Source organism: Dipodomys merriami, unplaced genomic scaffold, assembly GCF_024711535.1.
Source record: "Dipodomys merriami isolate MVZ:Mamm:240054 unplaced genomic scaffold, mDipMer1.0.p SCAF_30, whole genome shotgun sequence".
Lineage (NCBI taxonomy): Eukaryota > Metazoa > Chordata > Mammalia > Rodentia > Heteromyidae > Dipodomys > Dipodomys merriami.
The window spans coordinates 11,034,445-11,052,075 of NW_027204493.1; the positions used below are offsets into that span (position 1 = coordinate 11,034,445).

Here is a 17,631-nt window from a genome sequence, read left to right on the forward strand (position 1 = left end):
TGGGTCTGGGCGCTGTTCCTAAGCTCTTCAGCTCAAGGCTAGCACTCTATCACATGAGCCACAGCATCATTTCTGGCTTTTTCTGTTTATGTGGTGCTGAAGAATTGAACCCAGGGCCTCATGAATGTGAGGCAAGCACTCTACTACTGAGCCACCTTCCCAGCCCTACTGAGACATTTTTAACACTATGAGAGTCACAATAAAGTCCTGGTAATCTACTCTGTGATATCTTGCTGCATATAAAAAAAATCTTACACATTTCTAAATTAGCTGTCTCGTTTGTTTTTCATACATGTATTCCCAACCTAATAAACATTGAAATATTCATTTAAATGACCTTGGAACTGTGATAACAGAACTGTGTTTGGATTGACAGAATCATGCAGACATTTGTTACACAGCAGTGGAAACAGAGCAAGGAGAAGTCCAGCTGTCTGCACAATAAGAAGCTGTCAGAGAAGAAAGTGAAGTCTCCCCTGCATTTATTTTCCACCTTGCGCAGGTTGGTAACGGGCAACCTCATCACTGTCTTACTAAATGCTAAGCATACCACTATTCAGGTTAAAGCACTCTGTAGTCCTGCATCTGTTTCTTTTCTTTATGACTTCAATGCAAATACTAAGCAGCATGCAACCCAGCAAAAAATACAGATGCTCACTTCTGTGTCCAATGATTTTATCCCTTCAGCATTGGCTTATTTACTAACACTGCATGCTTTATTTTCACGTTCCTTATGACAAGTTGAGTATAGAACTGTGTATTGGAAAGGAGGAAAAGATCTTAGACTTCCTTGCTTTCCAAGATTTAATTCCTCTTACCCTCTGCACCTACTTTGGTTCTAGTCTTAACTAGAAGGCACTATTTTAACTCATTTAATGAAGTAGGAGGTTGAACATAGCTCAGCTGGCTGCAGCATGGTCTGCATACTCAGTCTCTTCCTCTCATGCTTTGCCTTGTGTGAATTCTTGTTTCCTCTCCAAGGTCGCCAAGTTATCCTCCCCCAGGCTGTGGCAAAAGCAAATCCAAACTGAAATCCGAGCAAGATGGAATCTCCAAAACACATAAGCTGCTTCGGAGGACTTGCTCCAGCACTGTCAAGGCCGAGGACATGTGCCCTGGGAAGTCACACAGGACTTTTGGTCGCTCCCTTTCCAGCGATCCAAGGGCTGAGCAGGCCATGACAACTATTAAATCGCACAAACTCTTGAACCGTTCTTGCCCTGCAGCTGTGAAGCAAGATGACTGCCTGACCCTGAAGCCACATAAATTATTGACTCGACCTTGTTCTGGAGACCCTCGGTGCGAGCACAGTACCAACTTGAAGCCCCACAAACTGTTAAGCAGGTCTTACTCCAGTAGTCTCAGAATGGAAGAGTTGTACGGGCTGAAAAATCACAAGCTGCTCAGCAAGTCTTACTCGAGTGCTCCCAAGTCATCCAAAGCTGAGCTCTTCAAGGAACCTAATGCAGAGGGCAGGAGGCTCTCTCTTACCTCAGGGCTAATTGGTATCTTAACACCATCTTCATCTTCATCATCTTCCCAGCCTGCTGTGCGTAAATATTTCCATCTTGAGTTCATAAGTGTTAGCTGAGGGGCAGTGGAATTTTAACGTTTCTATAGGATCTGTTGGAGGAAAAAAAGTGACCGAGACCTGGTGTGTTTATTTTTAAATTTGCAAGTTTTATTTTCTTCTTCTCTTGTGTACCACACATCAGGAAATGACACTGGAATGTTAGTTTTGATTCACAAAAAAATTAATGTAATTGCTAGTTTGAGGTACAGTCCAAATTCCTCATATAGTAACGAATGAAGCTAAAAGTGGAAGGAAGCCAGTTGTATTCACAAAAACTTTCTTTTCATGGAAGCAGAAGGTTTTCATGGTTTTTTTTTTCATTTGTTTGTTTGTTTTGTCAGTCCTGGGGCTTGAATTCAGAGCTTGGGCACTGTCTCGGAGCTTCTTTGCTCAAGGCTAACACTCTACCACTTGAGCCTTAGCACCTGCTTTTTCTGTTGATTTGGTACTAAGGAACCAAACCAAGGGCTTCACGCATGCTAGGCAAGCACTCTGCCACTAAGCCACATTCCCAGCCCAAGGTTTCCATGTTTTGTAAACAGTTTATCTAATCTGCAGTTGAATGATATTCCATTTATGTGTAAGAACTTTATCCATGAATGTTGTTTCTGGTGGTGGATCAACACTACTTTTTGAGTTGTGGCTCAGAGCCTCAAGCTGTTCTTAATGTCTAGCCTGAAGCTGTTTTCAGTGGACTTGACAAAAGATGATGACTGTAGTGATAAGTTATTTGCTTGGCATTTATTTAGAAAGGAACAGTCTTACATAAAACTTACTTTCGATAGCCAGTAAAGAATAAATTGGTAAAGGAAAATATGCCTAAAATCCATATACATTATTTATGTATTTACAATAGTGATAAAACTTTGCTGTTTTTAAAAAATGAATGCATGTAGTTTGGGGGAGTCTCTTTAGCCTCCTTAGTATGGATTCACCCAGCCATAGATTAAGTTGCTAAAATTAAGATAACTGCTTTCAAATGTTATCTTCAGATAAAGGATCTAAATTATATTGTAACTTATATTGTAAAATTATACTTGTTTCATGGAAATTTGAGTATGTGGATAATTTTGTGTGAGTATCCTAAAATCCCATTTCAATTCAATGGTAAGCTTTATGGATGTGGGGGAAGTAAGATCCAACAATTTGAAGTGTCCCAGGGTATATTATCCCTCTTGAAAGGTCATGTCAGGTTTTCTGAGAAAGAAGGCCTAATTGTCCTTCTCAAGGTTAGACTCAGCATACAGCTGTATGCAGTTCCATTTTCATTAGTTGTCTAATACTTCCTGGGAAGGAAAACTGCATCCAAAGGTAAAGTAAGATTGGATTTTCTGAGAAAGTGGGACCATTTTCTCATGAGTGCTAGAGGAAACAAATTTTGTGATCATGTAATGTTCACTAGAAGATTAGAAATGCAGAATATTCATTTAGTATTGGCAAAGATTACGACAGTAATGAGGGGAGTATTATTTAGTAGAGTTAGCAAAGAAATTCTAAAACTGGTGTCATGAATGACAATTTCTTGTGATCTTAGAGAGATCAAACTGTATATACTCTTAAAAAATCTAAAGGCTTTAATTTCTAAATTTTCCCCACATTAAAAAAAAATTACTTGGTCTTTTCACTTTGCTTTTTTTTTTTTTTATTTTATAGCCAAATGGTGCAAAATGCATTCCAATACGAGACCGCGGCTTCCTGGTGCAGGTAGGGGCCACGCCTACTCTTATCCACTGTGGAAAAATTCAGTCTTTACTGGGCTTTCAAGTCATTTGTGAACTTGGATGAATGATTTCTTTGTGTCCTTTTGTTCAGACGATAGAGTTTGCTGAACAGCGGATCCCTGTACTGAATGAATACTGTGTGGTTTGTGATGAGCCACACGTGTTTCAAAATGGCCCCATGCTTAGGGTAAGTTCTTTTTGGTAGAATCAAAATATAAATGAAAAACGTGAAAATGTAAAATAAGCAAGTAAGTAAATGTAATTAGAAGTAAATACTTCACTAGGAACATTAGCATACTAAGTAGTATAATTTGGACAAAAATGAACTGTTTTTACTTCTGAAGGAGTCTGTGAGAGAAGTAATTTGGTGTTAAAGATGTTTCTTAATGTCTTTCTCACGTATATATTATCTATCATCTGTGTGTCCATTTATATCTGTGTCTATATATACACTAAACATCACAAATTACGGAGTTTTAAGCAGTACCACTTAGAAATTTAAGTATAAAGAATATTTTTACTGTGTTTATTCAAGTAAAATTTAAGACACAACATAAGAAAGGGAATATAGGCCTCTATCCTTCCCTCATCCCCTATCAATTACTGATCTGATTTCTCTTTTGACATTTGAGATGAATGGAATCATATACTTATGATATACTTACCATATAGTCTTATGTTTTTGTCTTCTCTCATTCAGTATAATGTCTTGTTTCATTACAGCATGTGTCAGTATTTCATTCCTTTGTGTGGCAGAGTTTTCCAGTTTATAGATATGATAGATGGATTTGCTAGTATGTGTGTACATATCCAAGGTACAGCCATACTGCTTTCGATAATGGCTGTGCCATTTCACACCCCACCAGTGATATGTGCCATCTACTTTCTCCATATCTACACTGTTTGTTCCTTTCTCCTTTCTAAAAATATCATAGCCTGGGTTTCTGAGGCAGTACTTGACTATGATAAATTTTTTTCTTTCCCTTTTCTTTTTTTCCTTTCCTTTTATTTCTGTGCCAGTCCTGAGCCTTGAACTTAGGGTTTGTGCAATGCCTCTGAGCTTTTTTTGCTCAAGTCTAGTACTCTATCCCTTGAGCCACAGCTCCACTTCTGGCTTTTTAGTAGTTATTTGGAAATAAAAGACTCACGAAATTCCTGCCCAGGCTGACTTCAAACCACAGTCCTCAGATCTCAGCCTCCTGAGTAGCTAGGCTTACAGGGTAAGCCACTGGTGCCAGACCACTAAGCCCTCTTGAGTTAGTTTTTAGACGAGTTATGAGGTTCCATCTCCTGAGTTATGCTTCCCCTTAGAGTTAACTGAATTTTCCCCCTGTTAACTTGTTCAGACTGTTCTTCCTTTATTGAATGACCAGGACAGCCTTGTTGAAAATCATTTTACTGTAAATGTATTGCTTTAATTCTCAGTTTTCACTTCTGCTTCCACTGATCGCTACATCCCTTTTCATGTCAGGACTGCACAGAGTTCCTGTAACTTGTAGTAAGATAGAATTCAGGAAGCTTGTATCTCCTTTCCTGACTTTTTACAAGGTTGTGTGGACTGTAGCTAGTTGTGTTCCCTTACATTTCTTGATTTAAATCTGTGTCATTGTGTCTGTTTTTGAAAAAAAAGAAAAACACGTTTGGAATTAGAACAGGTTGCCTCGGATCTGTGGGTCAGTTTAGGGATTGTCATCAACTACACAATGATCATTTGTGCCTCTCTGGATGCACATATTGAAATTTTGAGACGACTATGTTGAGAAGGGGCTGGGTGCTTTTGTAGAAGTGATCTCAGAGAGCTTCCTCCTGGCTTTTCTGCCACATGAGGCTACAACAGGACCACATGTGGTCTTAACTGCTGGACTCTTTTTCAAATCATTATTATTATTACTGTAAAGGTGAGGAACAAGCAGTTTACAGTTACATAAGTAAGGTGATGAGTACATTTCGTTGCAGACACTATTACCCCCTTCTTCATTTTCTGCTGCTTTCCCCTTTTTATCTTCCTTCCCCCCAAGTTGTAAGTTCATTTCCGAGTTAGTGTCTAGCGAGTATCATTGTTGCATTAGTTTATCCTTTGTCCTGCTGTTTCTGTGATTCCTTATTCTTTCTGTGGGTCAGATAAACTTATTTATAAGACAAAGGGCACAGCAAACAAAACAAAACAAAAAAAGAGACTAAATGAAATAACTGACAGCAGTACATTATAGAAACCTCTTGTTTCCAATTATTGGAGTTCATTTTGATACACTTCATTATATATGCTCATATACACCCAGAAACTGGCCTATTGTGATCCTCTGCTAAGAATGTCACAGACATAATTTAGTTATTACAAATGAGGTAAACCTTGGAAGGGGCGCTGTGGCTCAAGTGTAAAGCGTTAGCCTTGAGCTGAAGAGCTCAGGGACAGCTCCCAGGCCCAGAGTTCAAACCCCATGATTGACGAAAATAAAACCAAAACAAAACAAAACAAAGGGAAACCATGCAACGTACATTTCTTTGGGTCTGGCTTGCTTTACTTAATAAAATTTTTTCCACATCTTTCCATTTCCTTATGAATGGGGTGATGTTATCTTTCTGATAGAAGCATAGAACTCCATTGTGCATATATATCACATTTTTTTGGATCCATTTGTCTACTGAGGAGCATTTGGGTTAGTTCCATATCTTAGCTATGACAAATAATGCTGCAGTGAACATGGCTGTGCTGGTAGGTTTGTGATTATTTGGGGAAATGCACAGGAGTGGGATTGCTGGATCATAGGGGAGCTCTATGTTTTAAATCCATACTACTTTCCAGAGTGGTTGAACCTGTTTACGTTTCTGCCAACAGTAGTGTTCCCTTTTGGCCACATCCCCGCCAGTACCTGCTATATCATTTGTTTTCTTGATAATGGCCATTCTAACTGGGGTGAGGTGAAATCTCAGTGTTTTTTGTTGTTGTTGGTGGTGGTGGCGGCGGCTTTTTTTTTTGTCAGTTGTGGGGCCTGAACTCTGGACCTGGGTGCTGCCCCTCAGCTCTACAGCTCAAGGCTAGCAGTATACCCTACTTGAGCCACAGTGCCACTTCCTGCTTTTTCTGCTTATGTGTTGCTGAGGAATTAAACCCAGAGCCTCATGCATGCAAAGCAAGCACTCTACCACTGAGCCATCTTCCCAGCCCAATATGTACTTGTTTTTTTTTGATTGGCATTTTTTTTGTCTTTTTTGTTTGTTTGTTTGTTTGTTTCCAGGGCTGAGAACCGAACCCAGGGCTTTGCGCGCCCAGGCGGGTGCCCTTCTGCTGGGCTAAACCCCCAGCCCCTTGATTGGCATTTTTTTTTATGACTAGAGATATTGAATATTTTTTCATGTGTCTATTGGCCATTCTTATTTCCTCTTCAGAGAAGACTCTAAGTCTTTATCCCACCTTTTTTTTTTTCAGTCATGGTGTCTGAACTCGGCCTAGATACTGTTCCTCAGCTCTTCAGCTGAAGGCTAGTGCTCTACTACTTGAGCTACAGCGCTATTTATGGCTTTTTCTGTGTATGTGGTGCTGTGGAATTGAATCCAGGGCCTCATGAAAACAAGGCAAGCACTCTACCACTGAGCTACCTACCTAGCCCTTTAGTCCACTTTTTTAATGATGGTGGTTGCTTCTTTGAAGATTTGTTTTGAGGGGATTTAGTTTTTTGAGCTCTAAGATATGAGACCCTTGTCAGTTGTATGGCTAATGAAGATCTTCTCCCAATATGGCTTTCTATTGATCTTGCTAGCTATGTCCTTAGCCATGCAGAAGCTCTACAGTTTCATGCAATCCCATTTATCCAACCTTTCTTTGATTTGTTGTGTTTCTGGGTTTTTATTAAGAAAATTTTGAACTGTGCTAAGAACCCCTAGTGTTTCCCCTATTTCTTCTTGTAATATTTTCAAGGTATCTGCTTTTACCTCAAGGTCTGGGATCCATTTGGAATTGATTCTGGTGCAGGGTGATATATAAGGATCTAACTTCAGTTTTCTACATGTGTATGGCCAATTCTGCCAGTACCATTTGTTGAAGAGGCTGTCTTTCTTCCATCCTGTTTTTTTTGTTTTTTATTTTTTTGCCTCCCTTATCAATTAGGTGGCCATATGTCTTTGGGCTCATTTCTGGGTCTTCGGTTCTATTCCATTAGTCCTCAGGCCTGTTCATGTGCCAGTACCAAGCTGTTTTTATTACTATGAGCTTTGGAATAGAGTTTGAAGTTTGGTATTGATATTCTTCCAGCACTGTTTCCTGGTAAGGATTTTTTGCTATTTGGGGTCTTCTATTATTCCATATGAATTTTTGGATTGTTTCTTCTGTTTCATTAAAGAATGATGCTGGGATATGGATATTGCATTAAAATTTGTAGATAGCTCTTGGTATTAACTGCTGGATTTTTCTGTGAACCAGGAGAAAGGCCCTCACAGATCCCCAATCTATTTGTACTCGATTTTTTAACTTCTCCACTTCCAAATTATGAGAAATAACTGCTAATGCTTTCTCTAAGACCTTTTCTACTAATTGTCTTTTTTCCTACGTATGGGCCACATTTGCTTAATTCTTTGCATGCTTCATAATTGTTTTATTGAAAACTGGAAATGTCTAGTGTTATATTACAGTAACTTAAGACCAAGATCTCAAGCCTCCTTGGAATTTTACTTCCTTGAAGGTTGTAGTTTGCTGTGTGAATTTTTCTCATCACTTTTGTACTGTCTTTATTCATTATCCTCACTGGCCAGGTAGTAATTATAGCACAAAAACCATCCCACTTACTGCCAAGGGTATATGTGAGATGAGATATGCCTTTAATACTCAACCAGGCAGCGTTTTCATTTCTGCCTTAGCTTTTATTTGCAGCTTGCACAGAAACTCAGAGATGAGATTTAAAGCCATCATTTAAAGCCTTTTTCTCTCCTTCTGTCTTTCCCTCCCTTTCTTCCTCCCTCCCTCTCTGCCTGGCAGTGTTTCACTCTTCTGCTTTAGCCTTGTAAGTGTTGGAATCAGCAGTGTGCACCACCATGGCTGGTTCAGATTGTTCTTGAACATGTACCCAGTCACAAACAAGTACTTGGTTTTCTATATTCACAAAAATAAGTGTCAGATTTTCATAGTTCTCATTTTTGCCATTTCCTTCTGAAGTGTTTGGTCAGCCTGATATGTGTCTTATCACCTACTGCTGTAGACAGAAGTAACTTAAACATTGGCTTTGGTGTTTTTGACCCCTATCCTGGGTATACGGATTTAGTACTGCCTGAGTTCCAAGTCAATCAGAAATAAAGATTACTGTTTTGAGACCCTCAGTCAGATGCAGAAATACCAGTTCTTTATAAATGAACTATGTTATGTTTTCTCCACTATCAGGAACGTGGGTATTTTTTTTTCCCCAAGACTACCACTACTAAGGGGGATGAGCTAGCAGTGTGTGTTGGGGGGGGAGGGATGAGGGGATGGGTGTCTAATGTAAATTTAAACATCAGAAATATTGCATCTCTCCAGGATGTAATCATTTATCCTGGTGCTTCTTGGGTTACTGTAGGCTTTTAGATAATTTCCAGAATGCTGTAAGGAGTTCATTCAACCCTGTTTGACCACAAATTAAGGTATTAGAGATTAGAAGCATTTTCCCATTTACATCTTGTAGTACTTTCAAGATTCATATATTAAAAAAAGCAGTATGCCCTAACATGTCTGCACCATAAAGTCCAGCTTTTGAATTTGAAAAACAATAAGATTTGGATAAATGTGAACATAATTATTGAGTTAATATGCATGGTTAACAAAGGAAAAGAAATTGAGATATCATATCAGGTTTTCTGATTTATTTGATTAAAGTGAAATTTCTGAAAACAATTTTTTTCTTGTGGTCAACTCACTGTTACTTTCCAGGAAACTTTTCCCTTAGAGTTACAACATGATTTTAAAACCATATAAAGCAGCATGGATTTATTCAGCAATTGTGTCATTTTGTTATTTCCATTTGGTGCATTTGAAGATAGAACTATACAGAGAATAAGGAGAATCTTTTGGGTACCTCAATTTACCTACTTGAGACTACATTTTCTTCTTGCCAAGTGCTCATCTTTTTTGGTTATGAGCTTCATCAATGGCTAAGCCATTTCCACTGCAAAAAATACAGTAATGTTATCAATAACAAGTGCTTTCTTGTGTGATTGTGTGTTTTGATGGATTAACACACTTAATTACATGCTAGCTCTGTGAGGTAGTGGTTATACTCAATTTGCAAATGAGAAAATATTCATTTATTCAGCATTACTCTACCATGAGTATAGATATATCTTGAAAATTCACTGCACACATTGGGAGTTTACTCGCTGGTTTAATTTTGCTGGCAATGTATTCCTCTAGTAACTTGAAGAAATATCCTATTTGCTATTAATATTCTTTGGGCCTCACTCTTAAGTTTTGTTTTGATACTATTTCTATATCAGTGGAAATCTATATCCTTTCATAGAAGATGTGCTTTTGGGGGCATGAGAAAAAAAGACATTGTCTAAGTAAATATAGTGTAGCTAGTTGTCAGGTGGTTCACTGTTGTGTGAAGTGGATTGATAATCAGGGAAATTTAGAAAATTGCCTTTAAAAATTTTTTCTTTTCAGGGTGATATACAGAGGAGTTACAGTTACATAAGGAAGGTAGTGGTTACATTTATTGTCTAACTTGTTACCCCTTCCCTCATTTTTCTTCCTCTTTCCCTCCCCCAAGTTGTACAGATCATTCCAAAATATTGTCTTGTGCATATCGCTGTTGCATAGGTTTCCTCCTTTGTCCTTTGTCTCACCATTTTGTTGTGCCCTTCCCTTCCTTAGTTCAGATCAATGTATATACAATACTCAAGGTAACAAAATTGAACGCAGTGACAAGGGATAAACCATAGGGGGTAAAACACAAAAGAAAAAAGAAATCACACAGTACATTGAGAGCAACAACAACAAAGAAAAACCTCAATATATATATATATATATATATATATATATATATATATATATATATATGAATTTTATATTTCCATCAGAAGGATGGAATGAAATGGAAAGACTTGGGAAAACTCTTATTAAGTGAAGTAAGCAGACCCAAAAAATCATAGGTCCCACAGTCTTCCTTATTTGTAATAATTAGTATAAATCTAAGATAATCTTAGCAGATGAGCAGAATAGCTCAATAGCTATGTACTTATGACATAAAAGATGATATCTTGGATTTTGAAATAGTAGGGTAAATGACATGAAGTCATGTCAGAAAGTAAAAATGGGAGGAACTTCTCAAATTCAAAGTCAGGAAGGTAAACAGATTTATCCTACTAAGTAGATGTTTTATTGAAGTTGAGGTCATTCATTTTGTCTTTGCCTCTCATATACTTAATTGCAGTATATTTTGCTTTAAATTTAAGTGTAACAGATAATTTTGTAGGAGATATTAACCAGTTAGCTTTTTCAATATTTCTTCAGCCTGTGACATGTTATAAAATGTGATCAACCCCAAATATAATCCAGCTGATGACTGTATAGGTTAAACTTAAGTTTCTATGGAATTCTATGATTTTTCTCTTTCCAAGTTCAGATTCTTTTCATATTTTTTACCCCTTTTTCTAAAATACCATCAGTGATTTTTTTTTTGTCACCTTCCCTCAAATCCTAAAATGTCAGTCCTGGTTTGTGTTAACCTCTCGCTCGGATTATCAGGGTAGCCTGTTATACTTGGTGCAACCTGGACAAGTAAAGTACATTCTTATAAGTACACAAGTATTCCTATTTTCTGTCTTGTTTGTTTACAAAGTTTGTATCTGTCACATGAGTCCTGATAAAATTTGAATCCTCATGAAACATCACCATCAGAAGTACTCAGAGACTTCTGGATTTTCAGTTTGGCACCGAAGTTGGGCTATTCACAGAAAACCTAACCAAAACCTGGTGTGTAGTTCTCTCTACTTTTGGAATCAACTCATGTGCTGATGTAGCAAACTGTTCTAGAGAACATTTTCAAATGTTGACTGTGTTCACCAAGTGTTTTAAAGAAGCACGAAATCGGGTATAATGGTAAACCTGGGTATTCCTATTTTACTTTCTAAGAATAAAACAGGCAAGTGTTATGTTTAGGTTTAATATTTGAAGAACTTGTGGAAAAGTATATCCTATTAACACCCTTCCCTTTAAGTCATGGAAATTCAGATTACAAGTTCTGAAACACAAGCTAAACTATTAATGACCAAAAACAACTTTTCATACAAAAGTAGGGTTCATTCTTTGTAAAATATTCAACTGAGCAAAGTTGATTTTAATTCTACAACACTTTTATAATGTAGTACAAATAGAGACCACCATGTTCAGACCTAATTAAGGCTTGTCCCAACTTACTATGGGTCTGCCTTTTTCCCTGTAGTATTTCTGCCTCTTAATGGACAATAAACCTTTCTTGCTCTGAATATGTGTCTCAACTATGAAAAGAACTCAAAACATCGCTTTAAAAACTGGAAATAGGAACTGGGTGCTGGTGGCTTGCTTCTGTAATCCCAGCTACTCAGGAGGCTGAGATCAGAGAATCACAGTTCAAAGCCAGACTAGGCAGAAAAGTCCATGAGACTCTTGTCTCCAAATAAACACCAGAAAACTAGAAGTAGCACAAAGTGGCTCAAAATGGTAGAGTACTAGTCTTAAGCAGAATTGCTCAGGGACAATGACCAGGCTCCAAATTCAAGCCCCATGACTGACTGACCAACAAAAATCTGGAAATAGAACTAAAAAGGTTTGTGGGTTTTTGTAGTTCTAGACATAATAATGTAATTATTTTCATATGTTAAATCAAGACTTGTTGTGTGCTTTAATAAGGAAGGTGGTAGAAACAAAAAGTTAATAAGCCAAGGATTCAGATAATATGCTACATAACATAATGCAAATGATAACATTTTATTAAATCTGTTAGTATTTTGTTAAATAATTCATCTCTGTGTATGTGTGAAGGTAAAGCTACTACAGTTATTTGTCTAGGTTTCCTTACAGTGTTAGTATTTAAGCAGCTTCCATATCTTAAGGGGATGTTTATAAACCTTGTTTAACTGGTCTTTGTATCAACCTGGGTACCTAGATGCTGTTTTCATTCCTTTTCAGATTAGAAAACAGCTGCACAAGTGTTCCAATTGGAACAAGTTTCTACTTTCCTGGTTTCTGTGTTGGGCTTACATGAAATATTATATTTGAATGAAAAGATCATAGTGAAATTGTTTGAAAACCATCCCTGACACCACACTTGTCTCTCTACATAAATGCATTGCTAAATTCTCTAGAGCTGATACATTTCTATTTCCAGTTGGGGATAATTTAAATTTGATGAAAACACAAATTTTCTAAAATAAAGTTAGATTCTAAAATAGTCTTTGATGCTTAGATAAATTTTTGAGATTTTTTTCAAACTTAAGATGCTTTTAAGTTGCTTTCATTCAAGTAAAATTAAAAATCATTCATCTTAGCTGAAAGCTCATAAGCCATGTTTTAAAAATATACACAGAGCTTCCTGTGCTTTCAAATGATGCATATGTGAATATTGTATAGTAAATAAGAGTATGTGTTTGTAATAGAGGGATTTGTCATGATTTTAGAATCTAAATTATAGGGATTAAGTGCCTCAAGGCAATGCAATAATATGATATTGAGCGTAACTAGTTCACAAATTGAATCTCATATTGTAGACTCAAAAATGAGTTAATAGGTTGAAAGCTATAGCTCAGTGGTAGATGAGTTGTGTATCAGTTGCCCGTGCAAGGTCTTTGAGGGTCTCCGGTCCTATAAAAATAAATGATATCAACCTGGTTATAATTAGATGTAAATATTTTTATTATCTCGTAACATAATTGATTATTGAGATATTGAGTGAATGTATTCTTTGATAATTGATGATATGTTTACCGTGTAAATAATGCAGTCATAACAGATTTTTATCAAGGTTGGCTATGAGGTTGGATGGGAATCCTTTAAGAGAAGGCTATTAACACTATGACTACTTAATGTTTCACTAAAGAAAGAGTGATTCAGATTCTTTATCTTGAGTAGGATGCCTTTTGCATGAGCAGAGATCTAATCTTAATCGCCTAATATAATTTGGAAATTTTCTCCATGTACCATCTTATATTGACATTTTGAAATCTAGACTAAAATATATAATCAAGGAGGAGAGATGATTGCTACTATACAATAAGAAATATACATATAATTGTCTTAAAATTGCTGCCTTATAAGAATGAGCAAGACACATCAAATTTTCATTTAAATACTTCTATAGCATTTACTTAGCAGAGTGTTAATGTACTATATATGTGTATGTGTTTATATATATTGCTATGCTAGAAACAAAGATAAAATAGCTTTATAGGAATGTAATGCATACTTCTATTTCTTAAGGATAATTGTTAAAGGTTTTGGTTCTTATTTTCAGAAAGCAGGTTACTTGAAACAGCATGCTTGGTTATCTTTTTCCATCTATGTTGGTAGCAAGGTGTTTCTAGAAATAAACTCCATACATTGGGTATGGAAAGAAGGTTACTTTCGACCATAACATAAGAAACAGAATGTGTTCATAAAGTAATCTGTTATTATAATGATCTATCACTACACAAGTTTGATTTCTAGGTTTAGAAGTCTTAGAGGGGATGCAGTCAATGCAGAAAGCCTTATAGAAAGCATTGGCCGATAGCCTGGGGAGGGGAGGACCTGGAGGGACATGCTAAACACAATGTGGAGCATACCATGAGAATACAATGGGGACTACTGAGCGTGGGGACAAGCATTGGGAGTAAGGAGGGAGAAAGGAAAGGAGAGGGTGATGAAGATGAAGATGATCAACATACTTTACAAGTAAGCATGAATGAAAGTAGCATAATGAAATCTGTCCAAACATATTTGAAAAGCAGATGGATAACACAGGTTAAAGAAATACATTTTAGCAAAGTACATTAAATGACTATATGAAAAAAATCACAGTGCCCTTTTGTTCTGTATAATATTCTTGGGATGTAGTCATGAATAAATGGTAGTCTATTTTACAAAACTAAATGCTTTCACTCCCATGGTCTTACCTCATCAGTGACCTTTTGGTACCTGTACATTAATAAGTTTCTAAATTCCTTTCTGGTTTCCAAGGCTTTTCTCTCTTTGTGTTTTTTTTGTACGGCTTCATTATCTTCAGACATCAACACAGCCATCAACTACTGACCATGCAGTAGTTATGCAGAAATGGTTGTTTGTTACCTGAGACCATTTTGATGCGGCGTGCCAAAGAACTGAACAAAATAAACTCCTTAATGACCATTGGGGAAACTGAGGTTCTAATACACACCACCAGAATGGAAGATTTAAGAATTAGTTAACCATTTTAGTAAAAGATTTCTTTTTTATAGCCATTTTAGTAAAAGGTTGTAGAAACTGAGCAGTGTGCTTCGTTCATTTCTAAATACATGCCGTAGTGCATATAGCCTGTGTTTAGATGTTGAACTTTCTCCAATCAAATTCCTCCCACAGTTCTGGCACTTTTGAAATATCAGACTACACTTTGAGAGCCAATGAAGAAAATGTGTCAGTTCCTTTTTTCTTCATATGTTCTCTGGAGGCAAGGGTCAGCTGGAAGGTTTTGTGATTAGTCAGGCTTTCTGTTCATAAAGCCACATATCTGGACCTGTTTTGAACATAAAGGATGTTCAGGAAAGGCCCATTCTTCCTCTCTGTCCAAGCAGTAGACCCAGTCGTCCTCTGAGGGCAGCCAGCATGGGAGCAGTGGCACTAACAAATGCCTTTAGTCTGCGGTGCAGAGGCACTGTGGATCACATCGTGTTAGGCTTCATCAGCTACCTAATGCAATGTAACTGGGGAGATAAGATAAATCAAAGGGATGACACTATATTAGAGCTGAAAGATGAGAGCTCTTCCAAAGTAATTGCACAGTGTATATTTCAGTGCTGTTGACTCCAGGAGGTTATGGAAGTCAAAAGTCTTTGCAACAAAACCCAGTCTTTCAAAAGCTAGGTAACAAGTAAGCAGAGTCATGGTTATTTCTTCCAAATGTCCTAGGAAGAAGGAGAATTGTAGAATTCTCTATTGTCTATTTTTTTTACATAATTTCTTTGTATATACCTCAGTTTTTATTCTATCGCCAGCTTAAATATTTACGGTAAACAGAAAATAGAATAAAAAAAAAGAAAACCCATTTAAGGGTTGGAAATATATAGCTTGGTAGTAGAACACTATTTTGCCTAGTGTGTGCAAAGACTTGAGTCTAGTCCCCCAGCATTGGAAGAAAAATACGTTTAGTGTGCAAATGCATATTAAACAAGAAAGGTAGAATTTTCTATTTAATGTTATTTTTGTCTCTTGCTAGATTGTTCAGAACAAAAGTGCCTAAAGCTAATTGAAATGGGTCATTTCTGATCAAATTTGTGAATGTATTTAAGAAAATGAGTCATTACTAAATTGTTACCTGAATTTAAGAACTTACATTTATTTTTAACATTTGAAAACTTTTTTTAATTTTTATTTTATTTTTTAAATTTTATTTTATTTGTGAACATACTGTACAGAGGGGTTACAATTACATGGGCAGGATAATGCATACATTTCTTACCAAGCATTGCAGCCTTCTCCTTTGTTTACCCTTCACCTCCCTTCCCACCCTCCCCCCTTCCCCCCACCCAATCCTTCCCCCCCCACTCCCCCCCCACGGACATTGTAAAGCTCCTTTTTGACATGACAATTTGTACTTCTCATTGTTGCAACAGGTCCACCTGAATCCTTAAATGACTTGTTTTTCCCCATCTCCTCCATAAGTTGTACTAACATCAAATATATTGAAAGCGGGGGTTATACTGTGGGGGAGGGACATACAAAGCAACAAAGAAATAAACTTATAAATGCGTTAGAAACACATGCATGAAAGAAAAAAAAATATTAAAATACCTATCTAAGGATTAATTTTCCTAACATCACATTATCTGACTTTTTCCGCTTGACTCATACATATACTAGATATTGCAAATAAGTGAAAACTTTGCATATCCTGATTATTGTGTAGAAAGCCATCACTTTAATTTAGGAATTCAGAGATGGACACATGTTCTCATTGATTCCTACTGTTTTGTAGCCTACAGTGTGTGAACGAGAGCTGTGTGTATTTGCTTTCCAAACCCTGGGAGTAATGAATGAGGCTGCTGATGAGATAGCAACTGGAGCTCAGGTACTAGTACCAATTATTTCTGGTTTTGCTTTGAACGATTTGTTCCAGTCTACCAGCGATCGTTGCTTTGCTGTTCTTCAGGGAGAGTTTCTTTTTTGATGGCTTTTTCTTAAAGAAAAATTGGTATTTGGAATTTTTAAAAATACTTTTTCTCTCTACCTAATGTGTGTGTTCTCATTTCACAGCTGCCTAAGGGAAAAATTAAACAGACTTTTCTATTGTATCAAAAATGATTGTAATTATTTCTTACATGGTAAAGTTGAGCTACAGAAGCCTTGTAAATGCTTTATGTGAAGTTTATTTGTAAAATTTATACTGCTATCCAATGGAAGTCAAATTACTTTTAGAACAGGTGAACGTGGAATGGGAAAAACCTACAATCAAAAGAGAGCATTTAGGTTTTACAACAGCACTGAAATAATAAAAAAAAAATCAAAAAATAAGTAGCCAGGGATGTTGGCTCTGGCCCTCAGGAGGCTGAAGCAGGAAGTTTGCAGGTTGGAGGCAGCCTGGGTAACATACTGAGACCTCGTCTTCAACCAAAAACAAACAAGCCAATGAAATACATTCCATATTTTGGAAAGGAGAAAATCAATAAATGACAAAGATGCTGTAATTTACTACTTCAAACATTTCCATCAATATTTCTGTTGTCTTTCATTTTTAGTCATATAGGAAGCATGACTAAATTATTCCTTTATGAGAAAAAATGACAGAAACTTGAAATTAGTTAGGTTTAATTAAGAGAAATGACAGGGCTACATATAAAACCATGTTATACAATGCTATATTACTTTAACACGACATAGTAGTGACAAAGAATAGAATAGAATGGCAAACAGTGGGTCATCCTTAAAACTTGATCACTACAAACAAGCATGTTGGATATCACAGACTCCCTTGATAAACAATTATTTAGTAATCTGAAAGGAACAAATGACTGATAACATGGACGAAATGGTGTTTCAGCTTTAACCTTATACTGTGTACAAACAATAAATACCAAATAGGTTAAGGTATTGCTTTAAAAAACTAGGTACACACTACAACAAAGTTAAGCATGCCCCACCTGAGCAGTGTGCCAGGTTTCTGCAGTTAG

The 17,631-nt window shown here is 36.7% G+C and overlaps 1 protein-coding gene across 4 annotated transcripts in view; it reads left to right on the forward strand.

The window, feature by feature from the left end:
• Window positions 1–17,631, forward strand: part of Parp8 (poly(ADP-ribose) polymerase family member 8) — a 174,598-nt gene that overhangs the window by 127,680 nt on the left and 29,287 nt on the right. For all 4 annotated transcript variants that reach the window (XM_070041149.1, XM_070041150.1, XM_070041147.1 and 1 more), the window contains 5 exons: window positions 377–502; window positions 982–1,549; window positions 3,227–3,277; window positions 3,386–3,481; window positions 16,440–16,532. In XM_070041149.1, coding sequence (XP_069897250.1) covers window positions 377–502; window positions 982–1,549; window positions 3,227–3,277; window positions 3,386–3,481; window positions 16,440–16,532 — 934 coding nt within the window. The remainder of the gene's footprint in view (window positions 1–376; window positions 503–981; window positions 1,550–3,226; window positions 3,278–3,385; window positions 3,482–16,439; window positions 16,533–17,631) is intronic.